The sequence below is a fragment of the Halichoeres trimaculatus genome, unplaced genomic scaffold (genome assembly GCF_033239565.1).
Source record: "Halichoeres trimaculatus isolate MK-OKI-2021-1 unplaced genomic scaffold, fHalTri1.1 fHalTri1_scaffold_24, whole genome shotgun sequence".
Lineage (NCBI taxonomy): Eukaryota > Metazoa > Chordata > Actinopteri > Labriformes > Labridae > Halichoeres > Halichoeres trimaculatus.
The window spans coordinates 2,516,474-2,539,763 of record NW_027437202.1 but is presented as its reverse complement, the minus strand read 5'-3'; the positions used below and the strand labels follow the sequence as shown (position 1 = coordinate 2,539,763).

Here is a 23,290-nt window from a genome sequence, read left to right as displayed (position 1 = left end):
TTTTATCTGGATAATCTGGTTAATTTTTCATGGGGTTGTTTTTGTAATGTTCTATAAATGGTTGCCATATTGAGTGAAACATTTTAATTTTTCCACTCAGGGTGAACTTGTTTTTTTCTAATTCTAAGTGTTTCATTACATCATTCATTAAAGTCAAACCGTTTTTATACTCGGATGGGTTTTTTTTTGTAACTTAAAATTTTTATTGGTTATTTCAAAAAAACAATTTTTACACATCACACAGTCACTGTTGGAAGTTGAACTTTCGGTTTCAGTGTATCAGTTCCATCAGTTACCCTCAGTATTGTTTGCCTTTTCATCCTTTGTTGTAATGTCGCTGTAATTTATCTTAAACAATGTCCCACTTTTCATCCATCAGTGTTTCCTGAAGTCTCAAACAGTTTAGGTCTTAGGAATTTTGGAACCCAAGATTGTTTTCATTTCTTTGGGGTGATGAAAAATTGTATAACAGGTTAAACAGATTGAATTTAATTGAGCTTCAAGTCACTCATGACAAAAACAAAGTGTGAATCTATAAACGAAATTTAACTCCCTCTTTAACGACCTCTACATGTTCTGTGAACTACGTAACAACACTGTGGTGATGACCTCGGCATCCTCAGATTTAAGCTCCCAGTTATTAGTAATTTTCCACGGCCCTCACTTTGGGTCTCATAATTACAGCGTAACATCTCTGCGCTGTTCTAATGAGAGGTAAATCTGGGCTAATGAGAGCTAGGGGGAGCGGTAAGAGCCGCTCTTTGTTTCTCATTTGACCTCTCGGCTTATGACTCAGTTACTGGCAGAGGGAGGGAGATATTGGAAATGCTGGACAGCCTTAATTTCTTTGGTGGAGCCTGGTTTAATTAGTAGAGCGGCTTAGATAGATCAACAGGTGAATGCGTGTGAACACTGCCATCTGGTGGCTGAATTAAAGAAATGGTTGGAAATGATAGAGAAGAAACTGCAGCTTTAATTTGAAATGATGGCACAACAAGGCACAATACAGGCATTATGATGAGTCCAGAACACCAGGCGCTTGTTTACGGATGCAGAAAGCACACACAGCAGCAGCAGACCTCTGCCAGCTGGTTGGAGGATCAGACCTCTGGGCCAGGAGGTTTTGCGTAACATAGCCTGGGGTGCCTATTGATAATAATAGAGAGGTGGAGACTGATGGCTGATAGGAGGGGAAGCCTCCGCTCGGGCCTCCTGCTCTGCAGAGTCACATGTGGGGTCAGATTTGGCCTTGTGACCCTCAGAGGTAACCTCAGTCGAGGGGGAGATGGGTCTGTGACCTGAGAGCAGGAACAGGTGAGCTGTATTCTCTTAAAGTGACGGAACAACTTCTGAAAAAACATCCAAATGAGCAAGGCTTGTTGAAGGTGACCCAAGAGTCTTGTGCCAAATCAAATGTCCTGCCTTAAAGGAAAGAGAAACAGCTCCGTCAGGCAGACCACTTTTCCGTTCTTCTTAAGCACACACATGTGAATAAACAGGAATTTATGTAGTAGATTTTTAATCACCACAAAAACATAAATACAAATTTAGACGTAAGCGTTTCTTCCAAACTGCCTGGATGACTCGCCGTGCTCCTTGTGGAGGCTGTTTGCCGCCCTGCCTGCCGTCACAAAAGGTGCAGATCCTCTGTAGGAGTATTCAGGCCTGGAAAACACAAGAGAGGAGGAAAATTAAACCTTTAAATCAACTTTAATGCTTCTTTCCCTCAGTCAACGTGACATTCCCTCGACTGTAACAAAGGTAACATTCAGCCGTCAGCCTCCACATGCTGAATCAAAATAATGATCGTACAATTTCCCTGATAGGTTCAGCGATTATGAGACAAGATGTTGAGAGAGATAAGTGCCTGTTTCCAGCTCTAACTGCAGTTAAAGTCATTATTCAGATCATGTTTGTCTGGGTTAGATTAACCCTAAACTCTTGTTCCTGTTGACAGGTTTGTGCAGGAACCTGCCTCATACTGAAGCCTTCAGACAGGGAGAGACAGAAGACGAATCCACCCAGGATGCACAGCACGGACCCGGACCAGCCGATGAAGAGAGCTGCTCCGAGCTCGAACCTGGAAGTGGGAAACAGAAAGTGAGAATGCATTTCAGTTTTGAACCAGAGTCAAAGAAATCTGTCTTCTTACAGTGAATACCTACTTCTGAGCCACAAAGAGGGGGTCGAAGAAGTCGGTGGTGATCCTGTGTGCGTAGATGGAGCACGCTGTCATGCAGCAGAGGCCTGCAGAGAGAGTTTCATTCAGCCAAAGAAGAATTTAGACAGAAGTGTTCCCTGAACAGATGAGTCTTCAGACATCTCTTAAAGTAGAAAGGGACTCAGTGGATCATGAAGAGTTGGGTAATTCATTCCACCATTTGGGAACAACAGAGGAGAAGAGTCTGGCTAGTGATTTGGAGCCGTGCTAGGCTGGGAGCACCAGGCATCTTTCACAAGCAGAGCGTAGTAAGGAGGAGCCTATTCCATTCAGCCAATAACAGTTTCAGATATAACGCAGTTTCACACCAATTAATTCAGATTGAGACCAAATCCAGAAACTCAGAGAAAGAGGGGCTGCTCTGCCGTTACCACTGAGGATGAAGTGGATGCCGGAGAGGACGGTGAGGCGAGCCTTGGTGGTGTCCGAGCCGCCGATTTTGGTGCATTTCATCCCCACCAAGGCGAGGATGGCGCCAAAGAAACCCAGACATACGGAGGCGATCATTAGACCTCGGCACACCTGGATGTAAGCTGCAGGACGGAGAGGAAAGGTTTGTTCAGGTCGTCACATCTGTTTTTCAAACGACAAATTCTGAATTTTTGACCCCAAATATTAAGATTATGTAATTTCCTTGAGGCTTCCTTAGTTCCAACTTCTTAACTTGTAATTTGTTTGTAATGTCTGAAAGCTTAACACCAGGGTCAGAATGTCTGATTGTACTGATGCCTGGCAACACAAAAACCTCAGAGACAAATAAGAAAACACAACCCTTAGAGTCCTTTTTTTATCTTTATGGTGTGAAATACCAGGTTTTCTCAGAACTCACCGTCCAGAGCCAGCATCGAAGGAAAATCTTTGCAGTTGGACACTCCAGTGGAATCAGTCACGCATGTTTTCCACAGATTGGACCAGAACGTGGCCGTGGTGATGACCGTCCCGTCCACAGAGGACACCTTCCAGTAGTCCGTAGGCAGCGTTGACGACACCAGAATCCATCCTGAAACGCTGAGGATGAAAGCCACGATCTCTGTTGCCATGTTCCCCATATTCCTGTTGCCTCTTTCCTCCAGGAGCGACAGAGAGAGTGGCGGCCCCGGACAGGTGAGTCACAGAGACTTGCACCTTTCGCCTGCTCACTCAAGCATCATGCTTTTTCCTTGCATAGCTTTCTCTGACGCACAATAGGTTGTTGTATGTTGTGTTTTGCGCACACACACACACACTAGTCATCACTCCTCACTGAGAGCATGGGGTCTGCAAGGAGATCTGCAGGAGGAGGAAGTGTGTAATTGAAAGGATCTGAAAAGTCTTTGACGGGGACGAAACACAAGATGAGGACGCCGTTGTTGCTTGATTGACGTCTTTTCAGAATCTCTTAAACAAAAGTTTGATTCCCTTAGTGCTTTAACTGCTTAACATGACTCCATGCTGGGATTACAGCACTTTGGCGCCACCCAGTGGCAGATACAGGAAGTGACCGACAGGTGCTGCTGGGTCAGGGAGTTCTGGATGATCTCAACATGTCCTGCGATCGTCCCTCGTGACCACAGCGGACATAGGTCAGAAGTTTCACAGCGTCTTGTAACAACTTATTGCGACAAAGTGTGAATGAGTCAGCAGCCTCACATGCCTTCTTTTCACTTCAGCATGTTTTATATCTCCAGGTATCTTATCACATGTTTTCATACCAGCTCACCTCCCCTCTGTGCGCTGCTGCTGTCTTTGAATCACTTTGATCATCATGTTGTGTTCTGTGCTGGATCCTTTTGATGCTATAACACCATGTTTCCTTGATTAAGCTGACATAATCTGACTAGCAACTGGACGACATGATTTCACGTATTAGCGTAATTTTCAGTAACACTGAGATTAACTGAAACAAAAGCAAAGGAGGCCGGAGGAGTAAAACCTCCTTTGGCTGGGTCAACAGATTTACACCGCTTCCTGTGCAGACTTGAGATGTGTTGTTGTGGGGTTGAACTTTGTGTTTACAGAGGGAGAGAGGGACGGAGGATGAGTCAGGAGGAAAGTCCACATGTGGGAAAATGATGAAAGCACGGCAGCTTTTTTGAAATGACAAAGCAAACTTGGAAGTGTAGTCAGAGCAGGGTGGGTGTGGATCTTTGTCGGTCCCCCTTTTTCACGGCCCTACTTTTAATAATCAATCAAAGCTTTAATCCTTTCCTGAAAAGAAACTGTCGGTACAATTTTGGCTCACCTTCTCTGATTGGATAACATGACTTAGATGGAATTTGGATATATAAAGAAAAAAGGATCTTTTCCTGACCCCTCATGGCACCACTGACCTTAGGCCAATCAGATAAGAACAGCTTACTCCCCCTTTTGTAAAAACTAACCCAGGTGTTAAAATATCTGTAAATGACAGCGAGAGGGTGCTGAGAAGCTTGATGCTGCGTTTCCAAGGCCCCCGCTAAGGTGCAGCCTCACGGGACACCTGACCTAATCCTGTACACCTGCTAATGAAAGAGACAAGTCGCGAACAGGTCGTTATCAGCCCTGACCCCTCCACGGCGTCTTTGACTCACTGAGCTATCATGTGTGAAATGATAAACACAGTGAAGCTGATTGAATTTACGGTTCTACTCACTTCTCTTAATCTCACCCAAACAATGGAGCAAACTTGGGCGTCGTAAACTGTAATTACAGTCAGATAACGTGAGGATTCCTCGCTTTGTTTTCATCACAGGCCTGAAGACAGCAGGCCTATCACTCAGCCGGGGCAGCATGGGAACGGGTTGTTGTTTCTACACAAATAAATGTTACCGGGCCCAGTTCAGCTGCTTTTAATAATCACCTGCTGGCTTCCCTCCTCCGGCGTGCTAGCTAAACATCAACAGGAGGATTAAACGTGAGGTGTCAGGGCCAGGGACGCTCCGTCCTGTTATCACTGCGTACTGTCAGTGTAAGGGTAATCGTTTACTTTAGCTACACGTGATGACATTTCCTTCAAGTTAGCAGAAGATGGGAGTGGAGTTCAGGGAGGAGAGGGGTGTTTTACGTCTCTTTACTTTCTCAGCAGAGGAAACACCTGCAGTTTGTCAGGGGGTGTCTGTTATCTCCAGCCTGCTCTTTATTTATAGGATATCCTCTCTGGGCGTAGGTCACGTGTCTCTCTTTGTTTGTGTTAGAGATCTGAAGGCTGCTGCAATAAAAAAAATAATAATACAGAGGAGTTTGATGGGAAATTACATGCAGTTATTTCCTCCACAGGGGAAAAAATCACAGTCAGGAAACTGCTTCCCAAGTTGCTTAAGCCACTTCAGGAATATTGGGACACAGTCAGCGTGCTTCCTTTTATCGACAGTGACACATTTTACCGTCATGAGATAAAAGCAGCCATGCTGAAGGGGGAAGGAGGGGGGAGACGGACAGAAGGGGGTCAATGGAAATGTGCTGAGTAACTCTGACAGTTCAATGGAGGCAACAGACCTCACAGAAAGGGAAGTTTCTTTCAGCGTCGGTATTGACTGCCAAGAGGGTAAGTTCTTGGAAATTAGCCTGTGATTGTAGTCCAAAAAGAAAAACAAAACAGCATGAAAAAGTCAGTCAACAGCAGAACTCTGAGAAAAATTCCAATGTTTTACCTCCAAGTTGTTCTGACTGATTATATTTTAAAAAACCAAACAGGCTTATATGTACTGCTGAGAATGTGAAGAGACTGTTGCGATGGCTCTCTTCCAGCACTGAAAACAATTCTTCAATTTGTTTTGCTGCTTGTCTCCAAAACTTTTTTAAGTTAGTATGTAGTAATTAAGTAAGTATTTATTTACATAGCATTTTTCTCAGCTCAAAGTCACAGAGAGAATCAGAATAGTTAGATAAATAGAGGATCCAAACAAAAAGCACAGAGGCATATCAGAATCAGAATGAGCTTTATTCGCCATGTATTTCCAGAATACAAGGAATTTGACTTTGGTTAAAGCTGCACTCTCTTGGTACAATTGTTGTGAATAGAAAAGCACAGAGAAACACCAAATATTAAAAAGTAGAAAAAAAAGAACTTAAGTAGTAGAGAAAAAAAAAATAAATAAATACAATATTAAAATAAACAACTTTGAACAGAGTAGAATAAAGATATGTACACAATTTAAGTTTAAAAGTTTGAAAGTTTAAAAAAGTCCACAAAATATGTCCGCAAGACCAAGGGCAGCGACTTCCAGAGGTTTGGAGCCACATATTGAACCACCTGGTCACCTCTGGTTTTCAAACTTGTCCACGACACAGCCAGGAGAACCTGGTCAGAGAACCTCAGTGACCGGCTAGGGTTTGGGAGGTTACCAAGATATACCAGGTTTAATAACGGGCCAAAATTCCTTACAGTTGCTTTAAATGGGCGTTTCATTGGGGATTTTTCTTTTGTCTTTTTACTTGAAAAAAGTAGACTTAAAACATTTATTGTATGTTTATTAACATCGTAATTAACATTAAGGTAGAGGTTACTGGACGTTTTAAGTTGTAACAACCAGAGTAAACGCCATTTCTTAAGTCTATCCAGCCCCAGTCCTGTTGTTTCCTCCAATAAATCAAAGTGTTTATAACAACAATTACTTTATACAGTCTTCATCAAATTGCCTCCTTTTTCAGATTCTCAGCCAATCACGTGGGCAGAGAGCACACTACAGAACCAATCACACGTGACGACCAGAGTTCTCAGCCAATCAGAAGCCGCCAGAGGCGGGGCCGTTGAGGTGCTCTCTTTGATGTCTTATGGAGCTGCTAGCTCATGCGCTGTACGGAAGACGTAACACACCTAGGGGATCCCGACCTCCATGTAACATGCTTGAACCCCGGAGACACGCCAGATAGCCCAGAGGAGCGGTTCGAGAAGGGGGAGAAGTTGAGAAGAACTGCGGCGTGAGTGCGGGCTGCCATGGGGGAAGTGAGTAAGGCTGCCAAGAGCAACCCGGCAGCGACGGCGAGCTTTTTGTCCAAGATCTTTTTCTGGTAAGTCGACAAAAGTTCACGTTAAGTGAAGCCTTCGTATCCGTCCGCGGGGGATTTGAACATGTGAACAGCATGTTCGTTTACAGTTTCAATTTTCCTTCACAATCCCGACTCCACCGTTACATGGAGCTGTGAGCAGGTGAGGGGAAAGCAAGCAGAAAGGAGCCTGAAGTGTTATTATGGATCTGTGACTATGTTTGGACACGGTTTGACAGCTGCTTCTCAATAGTTGTATTTCTAGTTTTAAAGTGTGCAAACAAGGAAAAAAAGAAAGGAAGGGACAGAAAACTGACTGGAACACTTCCCAGAGTGTTTATGTAATGACAGTTTCCTGTTGAATCATCTGCTTTGGTTACTCAAGGCTAAATTAGACACGTGTGCCATCTGTGTATCAAATCCCCATTGTGTTCTGATTCTGTTAGTGAAGTATGGAAGCCTGGAGTGGCCATACATCAATACAGTTTGATCATCCTGTTAACACAAGTGAACATCAGACCTATTCATTGAGTCTGAACTTGATATTAGCCCATCATTACTCATTCTGTAAGAGTAGTAAAAGCTTCAAATGTATTAAAAAATTAACACTTTATTGGTTAAGGGAGGAAAAGTGAGTTATCAAGTTTCGGCTGTATGTTGTTGGTTCCCATCTCTGCTTTAACACAACAGGATCATGTGACTAATTCCCTACCTGACTCCTCTCCTCACGCCTCCCTCAGGTGGCTCAACCCTTTATTCAGCACGGGCTCCAAACGTCGGCTGGAGGAAGATGACATGTACGAAGTGCTCTTGGAGGACCAGTCGCAGAACCTGGGGCAGGATCTGCACAGGTATAAATCTGCACACAAGCAGGGGGGGGCACTTTAGGGTACGTTAGACCCAACAGATCGTTTGTGCTTGAAAGATGTGTCACCAGAGATGACTTGAGCAGCTTGTTTGGATTCACAGCACATCCTCGCAATTAAAGAGCCACTGAAACCGGATTTGCTTTGATCACCAAATTTGCACGTTAAGGTCTCAGCAGCAGAAAGGACACATCTGATATCTGAAACTGTAGATCAGACCAGGAAAATGTAAACAGAAGGCCTCAGCAGACAGAGACATGCTGTTAAAACACTAGATGAACCAACATACAACCCAAAATATGTTTAACCTTAAGAGATACAAACATGACAATCATTTCCCGATGATCCCAGTAAATATTGGCGTCACTTTGTGTTGATAGCTTCCTTATTAACTCCAGACGCCTGAGAATACCTTGACCTTACAGATGTTATCACGATGACTCTAACCTCATTGGTTAAAATGTGTTAGTGTGATGTCAATAATCAGCTGATCTCAGAGAGTCCCGCTGTTAATGTTTACTGTCCTCTTTGAAATGTATGGTAACGATTGAAGCCGCTCTGTGGGTGCGGGAAGTCTCACGCCAAACATTTCCATCATTATCAGAAGTCTGCTGTTTGTGTTAATCTTTTAACGATGACGAATGATGGCGCTGCGTTTAAGTGCATCAGGAAACGGCCTTATTTATGTGTCATAAACACCCATTCCAGGAACTCCTCATCCAGACACATACAAACCTAAAGCTTGCAGCAGATTGACTGTGTCTAACATCTGATTTCCAGCTTCTCACTAGGTGAAAAATCCACTTTCCACAGACCTCTTGAATTGGTCACACAGCTTTAGATCAGCAGCTCCACTTGTTGTCATTTGAGACGTTTCATTAAGAGTGAAATCCAAATTCATCACAGGGTGAATGAGCCTGAAATGCATCTGTTAAAGCGTCCCATCTCTGTAGGTCAGGGGTTGTTATCTGCTGGTTTGTGCTTGAAAGTGCAACCGCTGCTGAATTGCGCCATTGTAAAGAAGGAGAAGGAGGCGGCGGCGTTGTTGAGATGAAGATCTGTACATCGAGGGTTTGCGGCATCGCAGTGACACACACAGTTTATCATGTGTGAAGATTTTTTTTTAACTCTTTGCAATTCATGCAAAAACAACTCTTAAAGTGTTAAAAATGTCAGGCTACGTATGGATTTCAACACCTGGGTGCAGCAGACAGGGAAGTTGGAAAGTCCTGCGAAGGGAACCACACATCACACAGACATGAATCACTTACGGTGTTTCCACACTGTCGAAAAACACACACTGATGACAGGTGATTTTAAGGCTGTAGGAGTGATTCCTCACTCAGCTGCTGCCTATAGCAACCAGGAGTGATGTCACTAGATATGAGAATTACTCCTACAGGTCAGGACTCGCCTGTTTGATGCAGCTCTTCCTATCACGAGAGGCATGCCACTCTCTGATTTTGCAATTACGCGGTCCCCACCTCCCAGACGAGTCCTGACTCATCTGGATGTAAAGTTCAAACGTGTAAAGCAGTAACACAGCATCTTTATGTTTTGCACGGCAGACACTGGGATCAGGAAGTCCAGAAGGCGAGCAAAGAGCTGCGGAAGCCGAGTCTGTCCAGCGCCATCATCAAGTGCTACTGGAAGCCGTATTCAGTGCTGGGCTTCTTCACGCTCATTGAAGTAAGTGTGTGAAACGGATCAAGAGAGGAGACGTCACTGCTGTACTAACACCGTGCTTCTGTCCACATCAGGAGGTGATCAAAGTCATCCAGCCGGTCTTCTTAGGGAAGATGATCGAGTTCTTCGAAAGCAGCGACCCCAGACCCGAAGCGCTGCACGCCGCTTTCGGCTACGCCGCCGGCATGTCCATCTGCACCATCGGCCTGGCGCTGCTGCATCACCTCTACTTCTACCACGTCCAGAGAGCGGGCATGAAAATCAGAGTGGCCATGTGTCACATGATCTACAAGAAGGTGGGTAACAAAATCCCTGCTTGATTGTTTGGAAGTAATTGGGTAATTCTTGTCTTTGGCAGGCGTTGTCAAGTTGTGCGGAGTAATCCTTTAAGAGCTGTTTGAAAAGAGTGAACAGAAAAGAAGGATGAAATGATTACCTCTGAACACAAACACGCTCTCTGGCTCCGTTTGACTTTTTTTCTTCTGTCTGAGCTGAAATGTGCCTGATTATGACGACTTTTTACATTTCATGCTTCACTTTCTGGTCTTGTTCCAGGCTCTGTGTCTCAGCAACTCGGCCATGGGGAAGACCACCACGGGCCAGATCGTCAACCTCCTCTCCAACGACGTCAACAAGTTTGATGAAGTAGGTTGCATGTGACGCCGTTATAAAAACTGCACCAGGATGAGCGCGTCTCCGCTAACTGGATTATTCAGTCTGATTATGTCATCTGAAGGATTTAACCTAACTTAAAAAGGCGTTCAGGTTCATCGATGCGTCCACTTTTACATCATACATCTCCTTAACCTTCAGGTGTGATTTCTGCTCTTTGTTGCTCCAAACTCAGCCGGTTTTAATCAGTGTGTGAAAGGTGGCGTGCTGTGAAAACGCCGTTCCTTCAGGGTATTTCAGTTTCCAGGCAGTGAGGTGTTACGCCGATTAAAGCAGGGGGGGGGCTTCACCTTTCCTGTGAAAAACTTCCCAGCACTGAGCTTAGCCCAGCACGATCCAGCTCACACACACTCTCCTTCTCTGTTTTGTCTGACAGGTGACGATCTTCCTGCACTTCCTGTGGGTGGGGCCTCTGCAGGCGGCGGTGGTCGTGGGGCTGCTGTGGCTGGAGATCGGCGCGTCGTGCTTGGCGGGGATGGTGGTCCTCATGTTCCTGATGCCGATGCAGACCATGTTTGGGAGGCTGTTTTCTAAATTCAGGTAACACACACTCACACACACACACACACACAAAGAATCTGGTGATTGTATTCCAGCTGAGACCCCTCCAGCCCTCCAGCCCTCTCTTCTTAGCTACTGTTGCTACAGCTGCAGAGCTTTCCAAAACACTGCCTGCTCTCTTTTTTTGCAGGGGAAAGTTTGAATGCATGATTTTCTATCTGTGAAGTGCTGCATCATTTGTCTGCAAACCCACAAAGAAGAAGTTGAGAAGCTTTGCACCAGAAAAAAACAGAAGTCTTATCAACTGGAAAATATCTTGTTTAGCAAATTGTCCTGCAAAGGTAAAAAAAAAATATGAAGAATGAGTTTCAACTCTGAGTCTGGCTGGATTTTGACGCCAGAAGAAGACAAGATTAGCGTTTGACCCAGTTCCCATGCCCTCTTGGGTATCACAAGGCTCCTGAGCCACGGTGGGAGGTGGGAGCCTCAGATCTGTGAAAGTGAACTCAGTCTGTATTTATTTTTTTGTCACAGGAGTAAGACGGCGGTGCTGACAGACAGCCGAATCCGCACGATGAACGAGGTGGTGTCCGGGATTAGGATCATTAAGATGTACGCCTGGGAGAAACCCTTCTCTGCTCTGGTGTCTGAGGTCAGAAGGTAAAAAAAAAAAACACGACACGATTCAGCCAATGAGGGCGCTGACTTTGTCATCATGTACAAGTTATACCTGTTGCACCTTATTTGAACTCCTAACAAAAGTGTAAGACGCCCAAATGAAGCACGTAGAAAGTGAATGTGCCAGGATTTCTAAATGACATCATCACCGACTGATCTGCTTTCAGGGCAGGAATAGGGCAGTGGTAATCCTGAGAGTAAGCATCACAGGTTTGCCATCAAGCCCCCAAATTTAGCAGCAAATTCGAAAGAGAATCAGGCGGCTAATGGTTTCTACCAAAGGTCCCGAGCCCTTTCTTTGCTCTGATTTCAGGATTTGAACCCCTGATCCTGATCCCCGCAGAGGATGAAAGATTTATTTGTGATATTATGTAACACCCAGAAAGTTGAGTTAATCGTGCTAACGTTCTCCGTCCTCCTCCCTCAGGAAGGAGATCTCCAAGATCATGAAGAGCTCCTACCTCCGAGGCCTCAACATGGCCTCCTTCTTCTGCGCCAGCAAGATCATCGTCTTCGTCACCTTCACCCTCTACGTCCTGCTGGGGAACACCATCTCCGCCAGCCGCGTCTTCGTGACCGTGTCGCTGTACACGGCCGTGCGCCTCACCGTCACGCTGTTCTTCCCCAGCGCCATCGAGAAGCTGTTCGAGTGTCGCGTCAGCATCCGCAGGATCCAGGTACGCCGGTTCTAAAAGAGCGGGCGGCTGTGAACGCAAAGGTGTTTGGCTTAATTTTGAGTCTGAGGAGGGAGAGAGCAGGAGCCAGCGGGCTAAGAACAACTTGAGACGGACCTGGCAGAGCTTCAAAGCCGGCTCTAGGTTCTTGTTTTGTTTGAGAATAATTGCTCCCATGCACGGCTTACGAAAAGCCTGTGCACTGTTTTCGCTGCTGTGTGCTGCAGAGGCATTGTGACATCTTTCTTCATCCTTAAAGAGGGGTGACGTGCTTCTTTAAAAGCTTTGTCGCCTTGAAAGGCCGAAGTGTTTGCTTCCATCCTCTTTTTTTTTGCTGACATCACAGCTTGGGCAGTTGTTTAATCTCTTTAAGTGCTGCAGCTTAAAGGTCCAGGGCTGTAACGCTGACACCTCCTTTTGTTTGCAGTGCAGTATAAAGATCTAAGCAGCCAGAAAATGTGCTGTAAAATCAGATGAAGGCAATGAAACATTATGCAATGTGTCGCTTGTTGCAGCACGAGACTGATTCAGGAACCTCCATAAAGTCCATGTGTGTGTTGTGTAATTTGATGGAGGTGATAGCAGAGGACAGTCCGCTGCTTTATGACACACAGGTTGAGTAATTGTGTGATTTATTTGTCTGTGTGTTTGTTTTTTGTACATGTAGGAGTTCCTCCTGCTGGAGGAGATCACCAAAGGCCGAGCGGCGCTGCCACAGGCGGAGAAGAAGGATGCATCGGTGGAGATCCAGGACCTGACGTGCTACTGGGACAAGGTCTGATCGCCTTTTAGCAGGTTGACATGTTGAGTCACTGTAGCTGTGTAGGAATGTGCGCAGTCTGCGGTGAGAAAGCGGGTCTCTCGGGTTGGGATGTGAGGCGTGCACTTAAGCAAAGCAAACAGCTGGAACAGTCAGTGATGTCAGCTGAGGACAGCTGTCTGTCATGTAGAGTGTAATTGAGTAGATTTACAACAATGTTGCAGCATCCAGATTTTGACATGATTGTTTTTACCTCCCGCAGTCTCTGGATGCTCCGTCTCTGCAGAACATCTCCCTGTCTCTGAACTCCAATCAGCTGGTCGCCGTCATCGGACCAGTCGGAGCCGGAAAGGTGAGTCCTAACCTCGTTTGATCTTCTTCGTAAGGTGTGTTTTTGTGTAAGTACGTGCTCTTAACTCAACCTCTCCTTCCAGTCGTCCCTGCTGAGCTCCATCCTGGGCGAGCTGCCTGACGAAAAGGGAGTGCTCAAAGTCAGAGGTCAGATCACTTACGCCGCCCAGCAGCCGTGGGTGTTCCCCGGGACGATCCGCAGCAACATCCTGTTCGGGAAAGAGCTCAACCAGCAGAAGTATGAACGGGTGATCCGAGCGTGTGCGCTGAAGAGGGTGAGAGAGGGTTGATTTAAGAAAACACACACACAGGAACACACACATGCACTGTGCTGCAGAGTCATTATGTGTTCAGAAGATGACTTAATGGTTTGTCAGACAGGATGAACCGGATGAATGAAGGCTTTGCGAGTAATAGCTAACTGAGAGGATTTTTAAAGAGAGGGTATTCTGCTTTCACATCTTTTACACATGGATTTAAATTCACAGCGCTGTATTCTCATCTTGTTCCTGTGCACTTTCACAAACTGCTGGTGGTAGAAATCCTTGAATCCAAAGGATTAAAAAAAGCACAGTATACCTTGCTTTAATGTTCCGACGATGCCCACATGTGAATGGAGAAACCACACCACTGTAACAGCTGTGTCCCTGATTTTCATTAGCTGGATTAAATATGTATTGCTGGCGTAGCTCAGGACAGTATTTCATTACAGCCCGTCAGATGTTGCATAACGTCGGCCGACAGTCGCTGGGAGCCAGACGGCAGCAGCACACAACAAGAGACCCAAACACACACACATTGTACAACAGCCCTATCAGATTTCCTGCTCGGTGCTCCTTCTTATCGTCCTGAGTGATCTCGAACACACCCCGGCTGTGATGTAACACATCAGATTGAGAAGCGGTCTGTGAGGGTCTGAAGCTTGAGACCTGCTCATGCAGGTGACAGGTGTTTACACCCAGTCGTTGACCCTTGTGTGCAGTCTCCTCTTGGCGTCTCTAACCGCACTGACTGACTCTGGTAAATGAGTTACATGTGGATCCTGTGACTGCGTCTTTTTATTTCCTTCGGTGTTGTGATAAACAGACACCTCTCATCAGTCATTACAGGGACACTCTTCTTCTTCTTCTCCTCCTTTAATATGTGACTTATCTGGGACAGAGAGCGTCTTCTTGAGCAGAGTCACATAAAGGTGGCGACGATGTGCTGACTCATTCATGGCATCTTCTGAATATTGAATTTAAAGGAAGAAGCTAATTTAGCTAAGTGGGTTTAAGTGGAGTCCACCACTACGGTTTAAAGAGAGTCACAAGAGTCCACTGCAGGCTAATCCAGCTTTATTTGTGTATCACCTTTTATGCAAACAGATCAAAGTGCTTCACAGAGGAAACACAGATATCCAAAACAGTCAGAAACAGCAGAAACCTGAAAGTGAACTTTGCAGTGAAAGAGATTGGAGAAGCCTGCATTGTGCTGGGCATGTCCAGTCCTGACTGTAGGTACAGTGATAAGCAAGTGTGCTTATGCTGCAGCAGAGCTACCTTGATTGTCAGTCCTGCACACTCAATAGAATAGAATACAATAGAGTTGACTGTATTATCCTTGAAGGGAAATTCAGAGTCTCATAGCATGGAGTTTGTAAATGCAATAATACAATAAGTGTCAATTAGAAAATATGGTCAGTCAGCCTCCACCTCCCCAGGGTCCAGGACTGAGCTTCTTCAGCAGTCTGCTCAGGCTCTGTCTCCTGGATCCTGTCTGCTTACATCAGGTGTAATCCCTTCAATGTGGCGTTCATGTAAAATGTTAGCTGTGTTAGCCATTCTTGTGTCTCATAATGGTTTTGTTATTGTTTCGTCATCTTTACATGCTTTGTATGGCTAATTTTTTTGGTCATAGACACCAAAGTGGTTTTGTTTTTAGTGATATTTTTACTACTTTTGCTCCTGTGTTTGCCTGTAGCATGTTAATGCTAATTGGTGCAAGGCCTGATGTTTCCCCAGAAGGTGAGGAGAAGGAGGTGAGGACGGCGTGCTGGTTCAAGAAGTGATGACATTGACCTGTCCTTTCATCCACTGTTATTGGGAACGTAAGATCTGTCTCCAATAAGATGGATGAGCTAGCCATGCTAACCCAGCACCAGAGGGAATACCAGAAGGCAGAGTAGCATCATGCTATTCACGGACACCAAGATCACATTGAACAGACTACTGAAGAAGCTAACTTGACAATGATGGACAAGCTGTCAGCATCTATTTTCTTATGGAACTTTTTAAATAAAGTACTTTCTATTTCTATTCCTTCTGTTGCTGGGTTAGCACAGCTAGCTCGTCCACGTTATTGGAGATGGATCTTGCGTTCCCCATGACGACAGGTCGATAGCATGTGTTCATAGCAGGTCCTCGCCTCCTTCTCTTCAGCTCACAGAGAACACCAGGCCCAGCACCGGTTAGCATCGACATGCTACAGGTTGCTAACAGATTTCTGGACACATAGGGGGAAAAAAGAGACACCTGCAAAGACAAGCAGTTTGGTGTCAGTGTGCAACTAATGAAGACATAAAATGTAATGACAGGCTCAGACAAAGAGTCAACATCAGAGAGAGCTGCTGCAACAGGCAGCCACTCGGGTGGTGCCTGGTGAATTATATGACCTAATCTGACATGTGCCAGTTTTATTAGCGGTTCTGCGGTTGATATTAAATATACCACATGCTCTGTTTGTGCAGGATATGGAGCTGCTCCCAGCAGGAGACCTGACGCTGATCGGAGACAGAGGAGCCACGCTGAGCGGGGGCCAGAAAGCTCGGGTCAACCTTGCGAGGTGGGAGTCATTCAGAGCAGATTTGCTTCCCATGTGAATTGGACGCAGTTCCTCCTCTCAGAGCTGCGTGTGGCTGATGTAATTTGTGTATTTTCTTTCACTTCTTTCTTTCTCCTTTATCCACTTCCTGATCTGTGCGCTGAGGTCGTCCAAGCAGAAATATGAATTTGAAGGAAGTGAATGAGGCTGCAGGACACTGAATTGAAAAGCTGCATTGTGGGAAACGTAGGCCTTAAAGAGGACTGACACTGTATGTGTGTGTGTTTTAGGGCCGTGTATCAGGACGCAGACATCTACCTCCTGGACGATCCTCTGAGCGCTGTGGACGCAGAGGTGGGGCGACACCTCTTTGAGCAGTGAGTGGTTCAGGCTTTCTCAGACGTCACCTCAGCACACAGAACATCCGGTTTGTCAAGTCAGTGTGGTTAATTGAGCTGCACAAAGCAGAGCACACAGAGCTTTGATGTGTGAGTTTACAGTAAGTGTTGGGACGCTGTTACCAGCAGCCTGTTATTTAAATCTCTCAGAAGCATTGTTTGTGTTGAAAGTCCTCTGAGAGAGGAGAAGATGAAGCGTTTAGAGGCAGTGGGTCAGGAAGAGGTGCGGTGCTCCTCGTGTTAGATCCCACACTTCCTGTTTCAGTCAGCAACAACACCAGAACCCAAAGCAGAAAAATTCCTGTGGCCCAAAGTGAAAGAATGATGTTACGTAATCACGTCCACGATGCACATGTGTTCCAGATGTATCTGCGGCCTGCTGAGGAACAAGCCTCGTATCTTAGTGACTCACCAGCTGCAGTACCTGAAGGCAGCAGACCAGATCCTGGTCCTGAAGGAGGTGAGTCCCTCAGAGAGCATCATGTGTTTGCTGACACATTGAGATGTTTGTTCAAAACCTCATTTTACCTGCAAAACACAAGGTCTTTCAGCTTTCTAACGAAAGGCTAGCTTTAAGCTGATTGGAGCGTTAAGTGTAGACCTTGACTAGAAGATTGTGCACTTGAGTTGTGCCTGGAGGATGTTTAGATAAAGAATGTGTACCATCCAGCAGCTGCTGCATTCCTCCAGCTGCCTCAGGCCTGACAATAGCTCCTGAGAGCAGAGGAGGCATTGTTTGAGTTAACTCAGGAGAATCCTGTATGTGAGAAAACTCAGTGAGAAGGATTAAAAGTGTACAAAAGTGAGTTAAAGTGAGATGTGTGTTTTCCTGCGTGTCAGGGCCACATGGTGGCAAAAGGGACGTACTCAGAGCTGCAGCAGTCCGGCGTAGACTTCACCTCCCTGCTGAAGAAGGAGGAGGAGGAAGAGCAGCAGCAGCAGCAGCCACAGGCACCGCCACAGGCTCAGGACGGCCCCATCAGGAGCAGAACCCTGTCCCAGAACTCAGTGCTGTCACAGACCTCGTCCATGCACTCAGTGAAAGACGGAGACTACTTACCGGTTTGTTCATCACTCATTTCCTCTTTGAGTGTTTCTGCTGCCATCAAGTGGACAGAGTAAGACGCTATGATGTGGTCACAGGAGGAGACGGTGCAGACGGTAGCAGAGGAGAGCCGCGCTCACGGTACCATCGGAGTGAGCCTGTACGTGAAGTACCTGCGAGCTGGAGCCAGCATCTTGTTCCTGCTGTTTGTGTTCGTGGTGAACATCCTGGCTCAGGTAGGCGTGAAGACGACACACAAGAAACAACCCTCCAGTGTTTAGCTTTAGCTTTTGGCTAACGTGGCTGCTTTGTGGTGTGGAACAGGTGGCGTACATCATGCAGGACTGGTGGCTGGCTTACTGGTGAGCATCAGGAGTGAGACAGGACAAAGTATGAAGCAGTTTCTGTTTGCAGCTGTGTGATTTTGTTGATGTGACGATGTGTTCAGGGCGGACGAGCAGGAGAAGCTAAACGGTAACGGCACCGTGGCTGAATCAGGACAGAACGTGACGCAGCAGCTGGACTTGGACTTCTACCTAGGAATTTATGGAGGTAGGTACATGCAGCTCAGATTTGTCATCTGCTGTGTGTGTTCCTGCGGTGTTGATGGAGTACGTTTTGCTTTTTTCCTGCAGGTTTGACCATCGCCACCATCGTTTTTGGCTTCATCAGGAACGTGGTGCTGTTCCATGTTTTGGTGAGGTGTGCACAGGCGCTGCACAACCGCATGTTTGACGCCATACTGAGGACGCCTGTACGCTTCTTTGACATCAACCCCATTGGTGAGCAGACGTTGAGAGTGTGAGGGAAGGTGTTTTTAATGAAGTCAATGCCTCTGTAGTCATGTGTTGTGTTTGTTGACCTCAGGGAGAATCCTGAACAGGTTTTCCAAGGACATTGGTCAGCTGGATTCCAACATGCCGTGGACCTTTGTGGACTTTATTCAGGTGAGGAAAGATGTGTGTGTGTTGTGTTTGTAATCATATGCCAAAAGAAATGTTGACAGTTGTGAACAAAGAGGGTTGTGTTGTGTGTTTTCAGGTCTTCCTGCAGATTCTCGGGGTCATCGCCGTGTCAGTGTCAGTGATCCCTTGGATCCTCCTCCCCGTGGTCCCACTTTTAGGCCTCTTCCTGTACCTGCGCCGCTACTTCCTGCAGACCTCCAGAGACATCAAGCGTCTTGAATCCACTAGTAAGTGTCCCATACAGCAGGCTGGACGTGAAAGAAGCTGGATGATGTGAAAACATTCTTCTTCTTGTTTCTGCTGCAGCTCGGAGTCCCGTCTTCTCCCACCTGTCGTCGTCTCTGCAGGGTCTGTGGACGATCCGAGCCTTTGGAGCCGAGGAGAGGTTCCAGAAAGCGTTTGACGCCCATCAGGACCTGCACTCAGGTTGTCCTTTACGTTGTTTGACTGACACTTCTCCAATGTGAATCTTCTCTGAGATCGGTGGATAACGTGTTTGTTTCTCTCACACAGGGGCCTGGTTCCTGTTTCTGACCACCTCCAGGTGGTTCGCTCTGCGCCTGGACGGCATGTGCTCCATCTTCGTCACCATCACCACATTCGGCTGCCTGCTGCTCAGACACCGTAAGAGAGGAAGCAAAGCTCAGATCATACCTGTTACAGTTTAGAGTTGGTGCAGTAGATGTGATCGTTGTGTTTCTGCTTGTGTTAGAACTGGACGCCGGCTCCGTGGGTTTGGCTCTGACGTACTCGGTCACTCTGATGGGGATGTTCCAGTGGGGCGTGAGGCAGAGCGCAGAAGTGGAGAACATGGTGAGACTTGTGTGAAAGCTCAGCCTGCTCCGTCTGAAAGTCCTCACTGTCATCCTCACTGACCCTCTGCTCGTTTTTCCTCAGATGACGTCGGTGGAGAGAGTGGTGGAGTACACAGAGTTGGAGAGCGAAGCACCCTGGGAGACAGAGAAACGCCCTCCCCCTGAGTGGCCGAGCAAAGGCCTGGTGACGTTTGACCACGTGAGCTTCTCGTACAGCTCAGACGGGCCGCTGGTGCTGAAGAACCTGAAAGCCATGTTCCGACCCCAAGAGAAGGTGCGTGGTGTTTGCTCACAGACTCCAAACACCTGTCGTGATGGGCTGTTCACTGTTAAACTGATCAGTTGTTGTGTCTGTGGGGGGTCAGGTGGGGATTGTGGGGAGGACAGGTGCAGGGAAAAGCTCCACGGTGTCTGCTCTGTTTCGTCTGGCGGAGCCTCAGGGGAAGATCTACATCGACGGCGTTCTGACGTCTGAGATCGGGCTCCACGATCTGCGACGGAAGATGTCCATCATCCCTCAGGTGAGAGGAAGAAGGAATTACAGAGTGTTGGGAAATGAGAGAGCTGCAGCTTTTGTTTCCGCTCCTTGAAGAAATGTTTGTGAAGCTGCTATCAAAGGCCAAAGTCTCCCTCCAAATATTGTTGAGCTCATGATGTAAGAGGCTTATTTTATTTGTGAGGCCGACAAAGGGCGCTGAGTAGCACAAATGACACAGAAACGGGCTTTGAAGCTGAGGAGAAAGGATTAGGAAGTGGAGATGAAGATTATGTGAGCTGTGTAATGTGATGTAAGTAGCGCTAATGTTATATCACTGACATGAAGCTGAGCGGTGAAAGGTGTGCTCTTTGTGTTTCAGGACCCTGTGCTGTTCACGGGCTCCATGAGGAAGAACTTGGACCCTTTTAACTACCACACTGACGAGGAGCTGTGGAACGCTCTGGGAGAGGTGGGTGGGTGGGTGGGTGGGTGGGTGGGACATTGCGTATCTGAATGTGTATCATCAGAAGTGAGGTTGATCATGTGCTACCTGCCTGCCTGCAGGTGCAGCTAAAGTCTGTGGTGGAGGAGCTGCCTGGAAAGCTGGAGACGGTCCTGGCCGAGTCAGGCTCCAACTTCAGCGTGGGCCAGAGGCAGCTGGTGTGTCTGGCCCGAGCCATCCTGAGGAAGAACCGCATCCTCATCATCGACGAGGCCACGGCCAATGTAGACCCCAGGTAAGTGTGTGCATCCTTTTGAAAGGCAGAAAGAGGGTTATGTGTTTGTTTAATTTGGATCCCCATGAACTTGGATAGGGATGGGTACCTTTCACATTTGAAATGATGCGGTACTGATGCCTGGTACCTGGCAATTGGTACTGGTAGTCAATTTGTGGTACTGTTGTGGTGTATTTGTGGTAAATGAAATGAATTTGTTCCATAGTGGAATATCAGAAAATGTCAAATTGACATATTCGTTCTTCAATATATAATCATGGTTCCAAGCCTGCATTGAGGTGCCGAAACATAGTACTTGTTGATTTTCCGTGAATAGGAACCTGGTACTTTTGACATGAAATGAAGAAGCATGCAACACAGTGTGTACAATGAATGACATTTTGGAAATGAAGAAATTGGAACTTTGCAATAACATCGTAGAAAAAGGTTTTTGATTTTATGGGACATAAATGGTGAGAACAGCAGAAATTGTCTGTAACACATTTGACAATGAATGAAAGAGCAGCATGTACAGACAATTGTTCTAATGAAGTATTGATGAGAAGGAGCTGAAACATGCCACACTGTGTTGAAAGTTTCCACCAAAAGGGATGTGAGTTAAATAGTTTGAAGTCATGTGACTTTGGAGCAAACCATTGCTGATCGATAGGGTTTTTTCAATGGGTAACACGGTTGATGGGTTTTTTTGTGTGACACATCCACAAAAGTACTAACTTTATTCCTAAAAGTTGTAGAAGTAATGTTTGAAAAAGCTTTGTCATATTTGAATGACTGAAAATAATTTTGAAAGTAGTGTTCACAAACGTGTTGTAGTGTTAATGTTTGAAGAGCTAAGTTGGACAGCACCAAAGAAAGAACAAATTCCAATACATGATTTGCATTTGTATGTAAATAAATGATGGAAGCTGTTCACTGTGTTTATTAGATAAAAGGGAAGTATCACCCAAATGAACCACTGTAAAGAAGTGTTTTAATTGAAGTTAATACTTTGTGAAACTAATAAGTATATGCCATGGACATGGTATGGAAAACTGTCTGTGCTGTATATTTAGAAATGTAGGTTTAGTTTAAATAGTTTATACTTAAATTCTAGGAATAAATATATACCTAATAACATATACAGTTGTATCTAGTTTGTAATACTTAAGTTTAAATACTTTGTACTGATCATTTTGGATGTTTCAGAAGCACAATTTGTTGTCCAAGGAAATGGCCAAAAGTTAGATTTGTTTACGTGCCGTCTAGGTGAATTGTTAATTTGATAAAGATGTGAACCCCAAAGATAATGCTGAAGCTTGTTTTCCTAAATGCGCTGTTCTGTGATTCCTTGTTTGAAGTGGCTGTGAAATGAGCCTGTGTACCTGTTGATGCATATGTTGTGACGTGACCTGCATACATTATTGCTTAAGCAGGTGATGGAGCACGGGGTAAATGATTAGTGTGAATGGAATGGAGAAGGGGAAAGAGGTGAAGTGAGGAAAACGTCTGAGCCCATGTGTGTGTGTGTGTGTGTGTGTGTGTGTGTGTCTCCACAGGACGGACGAACTGATCCAGAAAACAATCCGAGACAAGTTCAGGGAATGTACCGTGCTGACAATCGCTCATCGCCTCAACACCATCATAGACAGCGACAGGATCCTGGTGAGTGTGTCCTGAAAGTGAATCCAGCAGCAGCATCTCTGACTGTGTGATCACATGTATGTGGTGATGAAGATTGAAGGAAAATGTGTGCATCTGTAGGTTTTAGATGCCGGGAGGATCCACGCCTACGACGAGCCTTACGCCCTGCTCCAAGACTCAGAGGGAATCTTTTATAAAATGGTGCAGCAGACCGGCAAGCAGGAGGCAGCGGCTCTACTGCAGGCAGCTAAACAGGTGAGCTGAATTATTTGTGACACCTTGTGCTGAATGTATGCTTCATGCGGGATGTTTGTTTTGAGACCGTTTCCTCTCTCTGTGCAGGCGTACAACTCCAGAAGCCGTCCAGTCATTTCAAACGGGCAAGCGGACAGCTGTGACGGGAACTTAGTCATCTTCGAGACGGCGCTGTGAGGTGCTAACTTGCTGCAAAAAGAAACAAGTGCCTGGGCCTATATGGTGCTCCTCGACCTCCCGCCGTCCACGAGGAGACTCAGATGCAGGACACAGAGGACGCAGGAGAGTCAGGGGCTGCGTGGCCTTACCTGTCAGAGCCAAACACACTAAGCTGTATTGTGGGAGCGTGGAAATCACTACTGTAAAAACTGTTGTAGATGTATTTATTTTCCTCCAGCGTATGTATTGTATCGTACCTGTGGCTGAGTGAAGCCGCGCCTTGGAGAAGTTGCTTTAAACGGCCGCGTAGTCCTCAAACTGTAAGTGCCTTCTGCGAGAGATGGACGGCCCGTGTGTGTGTATATCCAAAGTTGCCTTTATGGTTGTAAATACATGTTTGCACAAGATAATAACGTAATCCAAAGGACTCAGCAGCAGTTTATGCATCCTGTTTTTTTAATGTATGTATGTGAGATGTTTGTTGTGTGTTTAAAAGTGTTGATTTGGAATGCAAGTGTTTTGATTTGTAAAGTGTCCTCCTAAGTCCACTGAGGAGCGTGGGCAGTGAGGGTAACTCAGCTGCTGTATGTAAGTAGCCGTGTGTAACGGCGCTTTGTATCCCTGAAATAAAAGCGATGGAGTGAGTTGATGGCCCTTTCGTCA

The 23,290-nt window shown here is 46.1% G+C and overlaps 2 protein-coding genes across 2 annotated transcripts; one reads left to right on the top strand and one right to left on the bottom strand.

Annotated features, from left to right (window-relative positions):
- Window positions 1-1,547: 1,547 nt before the first annotated feature.
- On the bottom strand, window positions 1,548-3,302 carry LOC141785802 (claudin-10-like). The gene is made up of 5 exons (XM_074664325.1): window positions 3,051-3,302; window positions 2,593-2,754; window positions 2,166-2,247; window positions 1,976-2,080; window positions 1,548-1,665 (listed from the first exon to the last, which is right to left on the bottom strand). The coding sequence occupies exons 1-5, from the start codon at window positions 3,268-3,270 to the stop codon at window positions 1,548-1,550; spliced, it is 687 nt and encodes a 228-aa protein (XP_074520426.1). The 5' UTR covers window positions 3,271-3,302.
- Window positions 3,185-23,289, top strand: abcc4 (ATP binding cassette subfamily C member 4 (PEL blood group)). Its single transcript, XM_074664323.1, has 32 exons — window positions 3,185-3,325; window positions 6,830-7,189; window positions 7,906-8,016; window positions 9,600-9,720; window positions 9,792-10,013; window positions 10,273-10,362; window positions 10,766-10,929; window positions 11,425-11,550; window positions 11,996-12,245; window positions 12,910-13,017; window positions 13,265-13,354; window positions 13,437-13,628; window positions 16,082-16,176; window positions 16,446-16,532; window positions 16,917-17,013; window positions 17,394-17,615; window positions 17,697-17,834; window positions 17,923-17,960; window positions 18,047-18,150; window positions 18,234-18,380; window positions 18,466-18,545; window positions 18,640-18,790; window positions 18,870-18,989; window positions 19,077-19,187; window positions 19,276-19,376; window positions 19,461-19,652; window positions 19,744-19,899; window positions 20,236-20,325; window positions 20,421-20,593; window positions 22,129-22,234; window positions 22,334-22,468; window positions 22,556-23,289. The coding sequence occupies exons 2-32, from the start codon at window positions 7,116-7,118 to the stop codon at window positions 22,643-22,645; spliced, it is 3,981 nt and encodes a 1,326-aa protein (XP_074520424.1). The 5' UTR covers window positions 3,185-3,325; window positions 6,830-7,115; the 3' UTR covers window positions 22,646-23,289.
- The last annotated feature ends 1 nt before the right edge of the window (window position 23,290 follows it).

Excerpts from the sequence above, each read along its gene's own strand:
- abcc4 (XM_074664323.1), top strand. The coding sequence starts at position 7,116 with ATGGGGGAAGTGAGTAAGGCTGCCAAGAGCAACCCGGCAGCGACGGCG. Across the intron at positions 13,018-13,264 it reads TGACGTGCTACTGGGACAAG|TCTCTGGATGCTCCGTCTCT; the intron begins GTCTGATCGCCT and ends TACCTCCCGCAG. Across the intron at positions 17,835-17,922 it reads TGGTGAACATCCTGGCTCAG|GTGGCGTACATCATGCAGGA; the intron begins GTAGGCGTGAAG and ends GGTGTGGAACAG.
- LOC141785802 (XM_074664325.1), bottom strand. The coding sequence starts at position 3,270 with ATGGGGAACATGGCAACAGAGATCGTGGCTTTCATCCTCAGCGTTTCA. Across the intron at positions 2,755-3,050 it reads TTCGATGCTGGCTCTGGACG|CTTACATCCAGGTGTGCCGA; the intron begins GTGAGTTCTGAG and ends TCCGTCCTGCAG. Across the intron at positions 2,248-2,592 it reads CATCCACTTCATCCTCAGTG|GCCTCTGCTGCATGACAGCG; the intron begins GTAACGGCAGAG and ends CTCTCTCTGCAG.